Source organism: Haplochromis burtoni, unplaced genomic scaffold (genome assembly GCF_018398535.1).
Source record: "Haplochromis burtoni strain Fernald_Lab_line unplaced genomic scaffold, NCSU_Asbu1 Contig_1311, whole genome shotgun sequence".
Lineage (NCBI taxonomy): Eukaryota > Metazoa > Chordata > Actinopteri > Cichliformes > Cichlidae > Haplochromis > Haplochromis burtoni.
This window is the reverse complement of record NW_024583672.1, coordinates 16838-26485: the sequence shown is the minus strand read 5'-3', so window position 1 is coordinate 26485 and position 9648 is coordinate 16838. Positions and strand designations below refer to the sequence as shown.

The 9648-nt window shown below is 36.8% G+C and overlaps 2 protein-coding genes across 2 annotated transcripts; one reads left to right on the top strand and one right to left on the bottom strand.

The window, feature by feature from the left end:
- Positions 1 to 3516: 3516 nt before the first annotated feature.
- On the bottom strand, positions 3517 to 5114 carry LOC102308919 (dispanin subfamily A member 2b). Its single transcript, XM_014331088.2, has 3 exons — positions 4951 to 5114; positions 3980 to 4206; positions 3517 to 3771 (listed from the first exon to the last, which is right to left on the bottom strand). The coding sequence occupies exons 1-3, from the start codon at positions 5030 to 5032 to the stop codon at positions 3616 to 3618; spliced, it is 465 nt and encodes a 154-aa protein (XP_014186574.1). The 5' UTR covers positions 5033 to 5114; the 3' UTR covers positions 3517 to 3615.
- A 916-nt stretch (positions 5115 to 6030) lies between these two features.
- Positions 6031 to 7522, top strand: LOC121813236 (dispanin subfamily A member 2b-like; the record flags this gene model as incomplete). Its single annotated transcript, XM_042216869.1, is given in 3 exon segments — positions 6031 to 6086; positions 6833 to 7059; positions 7268 to 7522. Coding segments are annotated over 3 exon segments (439 nt in total), but the record flags the coding sequence as incomplete, so codon positions are not given.
- Positions 7523 to 9648: the final 2126 nt, after the last annotated feature.

Sequence of the window (9648 nt, the reverse complement as noted above, 5' to 3'; positions counted from 1 at the left end):
GTTTCCTACAGCGGATTCAATAACAGAGGTGTAGTAGGCAGATTTAGCATGATGAATAGCTTCTTTATAATGTTGTATATGACTGAGATACATGTCTTCGTGAATAGTAAGTCCTGTTTTCCTGGAGAGACGTTCCAGGCGGCGTCCAGTAGCTTTAAGTTGGCGAAGTTCAGATAAATACCATGGCACAGAGCGAGAGAAAGAAACAGTTTGAGTTTTTTGGGGAGCCAAGGTATCTAAGAGGTTGATAAGTTCAATGTTATAGTGAGATATCAGGTGGTCTATGGAAGCTGAGGCATCAATGGTAGGTAAATTATTAATGCCATGGGAAAGAGCTGATAGTTCAATGCCCCTAATATTTCTAAAAGTAATTGAGCAGTTTTGTTTATTTTTGTATAGTGGGAGTCTAACGCTGAATAAAACTAATTTATGGTCTGAAAAAGGCATGTCCAATACAGCACAGTTCTTTGGGGTGACACCTGTACAGCAAACAAGATCCAAAAGGTGTCCTTTGGAGTGTGTGGGAAAAATTGGGGGGGGGTGTAGAGGAAGAACATTATATATATATATATATACATACATACATACATATAGTAGTAGTGGGGTCTGAAAAATCGCTAAATATACTGACAAAGTCGCTAAGTTGACAACACTGAGGGGTCCTAGCTTCTATCGGATATTTATATAGAGATCTTCCAGCTTCAAACTGTATTACCCTTCAAGGACCTGCAGTTCAAAAAAGCGCCCCTCCGACAGCCAAACCCATCTGTTCTCTGATTGGATAGTTAAATTTGTGATTGACATGACATTGACCAATCAGCTGAAAAGAAGAAAAATAGGGTCAAAATTCATGCTTGTATGGGGTGGCTGTAGCTCAAGATACTAACCCCATGTTTGCCTACTGGTGGTGGTCAGAGGGTCCGGTGGCGCCAGTGTCCAGCAGTCACACATCTGTCAGTGCGCCCCAGGGTGGCTGTGGCTACAATGTAGCTTGCCATCACCAGTGTGTGAATGAATGGGTGGATGACTGGATATGTAAAGCTTTCCTCAGGTGAGAAGCACATGAAAAGAGAAAAAAAAAGTGAAGTCCTGGCTGTTGAAGGGCTCTCAATAGAGATGTGCACTGTCCGAAGGTCTGAGACAGAGTTAGGAATAAGATTATGGGTTGGGTTAAGTTAGAATTAAGGTTAGGGTTAGGGCTGGAATACATGGCTGGAATATGTGTTACCACCGGGAGTATCATTATTGGATTCCATCCAAAATACGGTGCATATCATAGGGGTGCGTAAGGTTATCTTTATTTATCTTTACATTTTCTAACTAATTTTGTAGTTTGTAACGCAGTTATTTTATAATTAATATAATAATATTAAATGGATATTTTAGCAGTGGACCATTAGACCAGACTGTTTGATGCAATCCTTTTTTTTTTTTTTGCCTGTCCTATTTGGTTCTTTAGCCGTCAGAATTGTTGTCTGACAGCCAGGAAGGATTTACAAGTGGAGCATCACGGCCTTGCCAAATTGGTCCATTTGATCGACCTTTGTTGTTACTATTTATTTTTGTTTTATTTTATTTTCAGTTGTTACAGATAGGACAGACATGGCTGGGGGATTGGAAAGGGAGAAAGAAAGATGAAGGAAAAGAAAAACAGAGGAGAAGCGGGACAGTGAGAAAGGGCACTTACAAAGAAAGAAATCTCCCAGATCACCCGTTGAGAGAGAAAAAAAGGAAAAAAGAGAAAACAAGCAAAGAAAGAGCAACATTATAAACACAACACCATCACAATATTCTAGCTAACAGTAAATAACAGTTAATACTAAATATTGAATGTTGTTGTGGAGCATGCAGGATCGACAGCGCACAATTTGCTTTGAGGTAGAAGCCAAGAAAAGTGTACTTTGTGTCTATGAACAGTGAACACCCGTGTAGTAGACTATTTCCATTCTAAGATATTAAACTACAATATTCATTTCTAAAAAGGAAGAAGGAATTGCTATCGAGGCTACAAGAGCTCCTAGAAATCAATGGAATCTAAAAAACAAACAAAAAACCCAACCCTAGGAAATACATTTTTTAATGAGTTACAGTCCAACACCATTTAACCCTTTAAGACCTACCATAGAACCAAGTCCGCCAGAGCTTATATTATATTTTTACATGCTGTGGAGCCATTTTTGGGAGCATTTCAAGTTGCTATACATCAATACAACCATTATAGCCCAAACTTTAATAATATGTCTGCATTAAGTGCATAGTAATTACATAAATTGCAAAAAAGTGCAATAAACTACAAAAAAATTGAAAATCGTTTTTGTTTTTTTAACATATATTTCTAGTTAGAGAAATTTAAGAGGCTTATCCCTCAAAACTGTAAATACAAAAAAGTTGCACAAAATAGTTTCCCACCACAGGAAATTTATTTTGAGTGTCTTCATAGTTTTATTTTTGAAATACACCAATTTTTATATACTGCAGGAAAAACGAAAATAAATATTATAATGCAAATTTGCAAAAAAACAGCATATGCATCAAAATAAACTATTTCCAGCAGTGCAATATGAGTCCTAAGCATCCCAGAAACGACACAGAAAGTCATAAAGTCAAACATAACTTTTAAAAACACAAGTATAGGCTCATAAGGCCCCATGGTAAAAAACTACATTTCCGCAAAATGACGTCACTTCCGGTTTCGGGCAGGTCATGGCGGACATGCGATAGTTCACGCTGATGGACGTAGGAAGTGTTACAAACAGCTGATCGGATCGGCAAAGCGTGTTTCTGGAATATTATGTTTTTGTTGCTGCAAGTGCTTTTTATGCAGTTTTTGCAAAGCTATATGTGGAAGGAAACTGTGACCTAGGACAAGCTGATGGCATAAGATGTAAGTACAACTCCTCCGGTTTCATATGCAAAAAAAATTATTGCGCTAGCTTACGTGGTTGCAGTGCTACCGGGATTTAAAAATAGTTACGCAAAATGGAGCGTGTCCGCTCCGACCGGCTTTAAAGGGTTAAATCTCAAAGATTATATTTATTATAACATAGCATACAAATCAACTCTTAATTCTCTAAATCGAACAAATTCTAAGGGGATGAAATGTCCACACTGTTTCTGTGGAATATTAGTGAGTGGAAAATGAAACCTCTCAATAAAAAGATTTTCCTGCAACAAATGAGCTGAGATCCCCGTCAGTGAATATGCAGCATCATCCACAGCTACAGAAAAAAGGTTTTTGTGAACAAAGAAGAATTCCGTATACTGTCATTCATTGTTCCGTATGTAATTTCGCAAACGCCAAATGCAGTGTGCTTATTTTTCACCTGGGTGTAGATAGATAGGCACAAACATTAAATTAATTATCTAAAAATCATCTTTATATGCATTTACCTTCACTGAAATATGAAAAAACAATATATATGAAATGTTATCTTTTCCAAACAAAAGGCTTGCCAACAGAGACAAATCATAGTCAAAATCTCATAATGAAGACTGATAATAAAATTGATGCTAATATTTATCATCCAAATTCTTTAATGATAAGTCACAGCAGCAAGCAATGCACTGCAATCTGTTAAAAGGAAGCGTTTTGTCAGGGTTTGTTACTTTGAGAGCTTAATGATATACCCCTTCCAATACAACTATCATTGTAATAATGAAAAACAGGAGTCCAAGGGCAACCAGGACTGTGGAGGTGACGTTAAGCTGGCGAGCAGTGGCCCCATAATGCCGTGCACCCTCCAAATCTCCAACCACCTTCCGGTCTCTGGCCTAAAAGGACAGAAACATATAGATTGTAAAAGTGTAGTTGGAGTTCATGGATATTAACTTGATCTATATGGTCAAATCAATATAATGTAGGTCATAGTAAGCAGCCAGTTAAAAACTGATATATTTATTCATGCACACAAATGCACACACAGACACAAACACTCAGAAGAATAACAGATGCTCAAAAAACTGATTTAATTAACCTCACCTTGATAGAATAAATGAGAGCTGCAAGTCCAAGACAACAGGGGTTTAAGTAGGCAAAGCAGAGGAGGGACCAGATAAAATGGTCCTTTGGAGGCTCAGTGACGATGTTCACACTGGTGTGCTGAACCAATACAGATCCTCCAGGCTGTCCAGAGGGCCCATCATAGGTCCTCGCCTGCATTGGAACATAAGCTGGAGGTTTCATTGCTCTCACTGGTCTGAGCTCAGCTGCAGTTTGGAGAGAGGAAAGATGTTGAAAAGAGTTACTGACATTGATCATTTCATTTTTGAAGTCTTTGGGCAAAGCAGTTGTCTCTGTTAGAAACTGAACAGAACAGCTGTGTCTTTGGGGTCCAGGTATTTCCAAAAGGTTGTTGTGTCCTCGCAACTGAATTTTTCTTAAATCTTTGAATTATGAATTCACTGAATAAATTAATAAATATAAATAAATAATGTAAATAATATGACTGTGAGTAAATGGTTTGGGACAAAGCACACGATTTTTTGAGGATTCTGCACTCACAGTTGGTGACACAAACTAAGTTAAAAGGAAGTGACATCAAAAATCTGCTTACGCACAGTGATAAAATCTCTTTTCTGCTTCTTACATTTAACAGGTCTGACATGCTGGATGAAATATGCTGAGTGTCAGAGGGCTTGAGCACATAAACATCACCTACCACCCCTCCCCCAATTCTGAAGCCTACATTTAACACAGAACAAATGCAGATGTCGTCTTCTGAAAACTGTACTAACCACCACAGCCACAAAAATTCAATTTTGATTACAACCAAAGAGAAACATAACGATTCTTATGTCACATCTTCAATATATGGCAGAGAAACTTCAAGAAAAAGTCTTTCACAAGATTCCTCCATTGTGCAACAGCCTCATCATGAAAACAGACAGCATTGCTATACACACACAGCTACACAGACACAAGAGGAAATGGAAATTAAAAAGTTTTCCTACTTTGAAGTTCATTGTGCCTCTCCTCAGACTCTACTAAGACAACCCGATCTTCGTTTCCAGTATCACGAAACATGTCGGTCATTGCTCTCAGCCGTCTCTAATTATGTGAGCGTAACAGCGTGCTCAGCATACAGGAATTGAAAGCAGACGTTGGTTTCGTTTTACATTTGTGCTGTGCTGTGTGGGTTCAGGAATTTGCGTCATTGGCATGATCAAACAGGATAAGGAAGGAAGTTCAACACAGCCTTTGTTGTTACAGTGATGGTCAGAGATACAGAAGGTAAAACAAACATTGAACACTTTTCTTTTTTTTTCTTTTTTTTAAATTTTATTTCTGCATTTAAATTAAACATAACATGCTTATACAAATCAACCGAGAACAATTACTGTCTTTAACATTTGTGAACTTATAAGCATGAAAAGAAAAAAAAAAAGAGAAAAAAAGATAAGATTTGATAGAAAGGGGAAACTGGCGAATTTTTGTATGATTTGGCAACCATTTCTAGAATTCTTAAAAGAATAATTGATCATAATTTATGCCTCACACTCCACGTGAATTATTATTATTTATTTATTTTTTAGTCTATTTCACTCTTTATTTAGTTAATATTGTTATAATTTTTTTATTTTTTATTTTATTTTTTTTTATTTTTTTATTTTTTTATTTTTTTTGGTTGTTTTTTTTTTTTTTTTTTTTTTTCTCTTTTTTTTTCTTTTCATGCTTATAAGTTCACAAATGTTAAAGACAGTAATTGTTCTCGGTTGATTTGTATAAGCATGTTATGTTTAATTTAAATGCAGAAATAAAATTTAAAAAAAAAAAAAAAAAAAAAGTGTTCAATGTTTGTTTTACCTTCTGTATCTCTGACCATCACTGTAACAACAAAGGCTGTGTTGAACTTCCTTCCTTATCCTGTTTGATCATGCCAATGACGCAAATTCCTGAACCCACACAGCACAGCACAAATGTAAAACGAAACCAACCAGTCTGCTTTCAATTCCTGTATGCTGAGCACGCTGTTACGCTCACATAATTAGAGACGGCTGAGAGCAATGACCGACATGTTTCGTGATACTGGAAACTGAAGATCGGGTTGTCTTAGTAGAGTCTGAGGAGAGGCACAATGAACTTCAAAGTAGGAAAACTTTTTAATTTCCATTTCCTTTTGTGTCTGTGTAGCTGTGTGTGTGTGTGGCAATGCTGTCTGTTTTCATGATGAGGCTGTTGCACAATGGGGGAATCTTGTGAAAGACTTTTTCTTGAAGTTTCTCTGCCATATATTGAAGTTGTGACATAAGAATCTTTATGTTTCTCTTTGGTTGTAATCAAAATTGAATTTTTGTGGCTGTGGTGGTTAGTACAGTTTTCAGAAGACGACATCTGCATTTGTTCTGTGTTAAATGTAGGCTTCAGAATTGGGGGAGGGGTGGTAGGTGATGTTTATGTGCTCAAGCCCTCTGACACTCAGCATATTTCATCCAGCATGTCAGACCTGTTAAATGTAAGAAGCAGAAAAGAGATTTTATCACTGTGCGTAAGCAGATTTTTGATGTCACTTCCTTTTAACTTAGTTTGTGTCACCAACTGTGAGTGCAGAATCCTCAAAAAATCGTGTGCTTTGTCCCAAACCATTTACTCACAGTCATATTATTTACATTATTTATTTATATTTATTAATTTATTCAGTGAATTCATAATTCAAAGATTTAAGAAAAATTCAGTTGCGAGGACACAACAACCTTTTGGAAATACCTGGACCCCAAAGACACAGCTGTTCTGTTCAGTTTCTAACAGAGACAACTGCTTTGCCCAAAGACTTCAAAAATGAAATGATCAATGTCAGTAACTCTTTTCAACATCTTTCCTCTCTCCAAACTGCAGCTGAGCTCAGACCAGTGAGAGCAATGAAACCTCCAGCTTATGTTCCAATGCAGGCGAGGACCTATGATGGGCCCTCTGGACAGCCTGGAGGATCTGTATTGGTTCAGCACACCAGTGTGAACATCGTCACTGAGCCTCCAAAGGACCATTTTATCTGGTCCCTCCTCTGCTTTGCCTACTTAAACCCCTGTTGTCTTGGACTTGCAGCTCTCATTTATTCTATCAAGGTGAGGTTAATTAAATCAGTTTTTTGAGCATCTGTTATTCTTCTGAGTGTTTGTGTCTGTGTGTGCATTTGTGTGCATGAATAAATATATCAGTTTTTAACTGGCTGCTTACTATGACCTACATTATATTGATTTGACCATATAGATCAAGTTAATATCCATGAACTCCAACTACACTTTTACAATCTATATGTTTCTGTCCTTTTAGGCCAGAGACCGGAAGGTGGTTGGAGATTTGGAGGGTGCACGGCATTATGGGGCCACTGCTCGCCAGCTTAACGTCACCTCCACAGTCCTGGTTGCCCTTGGACTCCTGTTTTTCATTATTACAATGATAGTTGTATTGGAAGGGGTATATCATTAAGCTCTCAAAGTAACAAACCCTGACAAAACGCTTCCTTTTAACAGATTGCAGTGCATTGCTTGCTGCTGTGACTTATCATTAAAGAATTTGGATGATAAATATTAGCATCAATTTTATTATCAGTCTTCATTATGAGATTTTGACTATGATTTGTCTCTGTTGGCAAGCCTTTTGTTTGGAAAAGATAACATTTCATATATATTGTTTTTTCATATTTCAGTGAAGGTAAATGCATATAAAGATGATTTTTAGATAATTAATTTAATGTTTGTGCCTATCTATCTACACCCAGGTGAAAAATAAGCACACTGCATTTGGCGTTTGCGAAATTACATACGGAACAATGAATGACAGTATACGGAATTCTTCTTTGTTCACAAAAACCTTTTTTCTGTAGCTGTGGATGATGCTGCATATTCACTGACGGGGATCTCAGCTCATTTGTTGCAGGAAAATCTTTTTATTGAGAGGTTTCATTTTCCACTCACTAATATTCCACAGAAACAGTGTGGACATTTCATCCCCTTAGAATTTGTTCGATTTAGAGAATTAAGAGTTGATTTGTATGCTATGTTATAATAAATATAATCTTTGAGATTTAACCCTTTAAAGCCGGTCGGAGCGGACACGCTCCATTTTGCGTAACTATTTTTAAATCCCGGTAGCACTGCAACCACGTAAGCTAGCGCAATAATTTTTTTTGCATATGAAACCGGAGGAGTTGTACTTACATCTTATGCCATCAGCTTGTCCTAGGTCACAGTTTCCTTCCACATATAGCTTTGCAAAAACTGCATAAAAAGCACTTGCAGCAACAAAAACATAATATTCCAGAAACACGCTTTGCCGATCCGATCAGCTGTTTGTAACACTTCCTACGTCCATCAGCGTGAACTATCGCATGTCCGCCATGACCTGCCCGAAACCGGAAGTGACGTCATTTTGCGGAAATGTAGTTTTTTACCATCAGGGCCTTATGAGCCTATACTTGTGTTTTTAAAAGTTATGTTTGACTTTATGACTTTCTGTGTCGTTTCTGGGATGCTTAGGACTCATATTGCACTGCTGGAAATAGTTTATTTTGATGCATATGCTGTTTTTTGCAAATTTGCATTATAATATTTATTTTCGTTTTTCCTGCAGTATAAAAATTGGTGTATTTCAAAAATAAAACTATGAAGACACTCAAAATAAATTTCCTGTGGTGGGAAACTATTTTGTGCAACTTTTTTGTATTTACAGTTTTGAGGGATAAGCCTCTTAAATTTCTCTAACTAGAAATATATGTTAAAAAAACAAAAACGATTTTCAATTTTTTTGTAGTTTATTGCACTTTTTTGCAATTTATGTAATTACTATGCACTTAATGCAGACATATTATTAAAGTTTGGGCTATAATGGTTGTATTGATGTATAGCAACTTGAAATGCTCCCAAAAATGGCTCCACAGCATGTAAAAATATAATATAAGCTCTGGCGGACTTGGTTCTATGGTAGGTCTTAAAGGGTTAAATGGTGTTGGACTGTAACTCATTAAAAAATGTATTTCCTAGGGTTGGGTTTTTTGTTTGTTTTTTAGATTCCATTGATTTCTAGGAGCTCTTGTAGCCTCGATAGCAATTCCTTCTTCCTTTTTAGAAATGAATATTGTAGTTTAATATCTTAGAATGGAAATAGTCTACTACACGGGTGTTCACTGTTCATAGACACAAAGTACACTTTTCTTGGCTTCTACCTCAAAGCAAATTGTGCGCTGTCGATCCTGCATGCTCCACAACAACATTCAATATTTAGTATTAACTGTTATTTACTGTTAGCTAGAATATTGTGATGGTGTTGTGTTTATAATGTTGCTCTTTCTTTGCTTGTTTTCTCTTTTTTCCTTTTTTTCTCTCAACAGGTGATCCGGGAGATTTCTTTCTTTTTAAGTGCCCTTTCTCACTGTCCCTCTTCCCTTCTGTTTTTCTTTTCCTTCATCTTTCTTTCTCCCTTTCCTATCCCCCAGTCATGTCTGTCCTATCTGTAACAACTGAAAATAAAATAAAACAAAAATAAATAGTAACAACAAAGGTCGATCAAATGGACCAATTTGGCAAGGCCGTGATGCTCCACTTGTAAATCCTTCCTGGCTGTCAGACAACAATTCTGACGGCTAAAGAACCAAATAGGACAGGCAAAAAAAAAAAAAAGGATTGCATCAAACAGTCTGGTCTAATGGTCTCTCT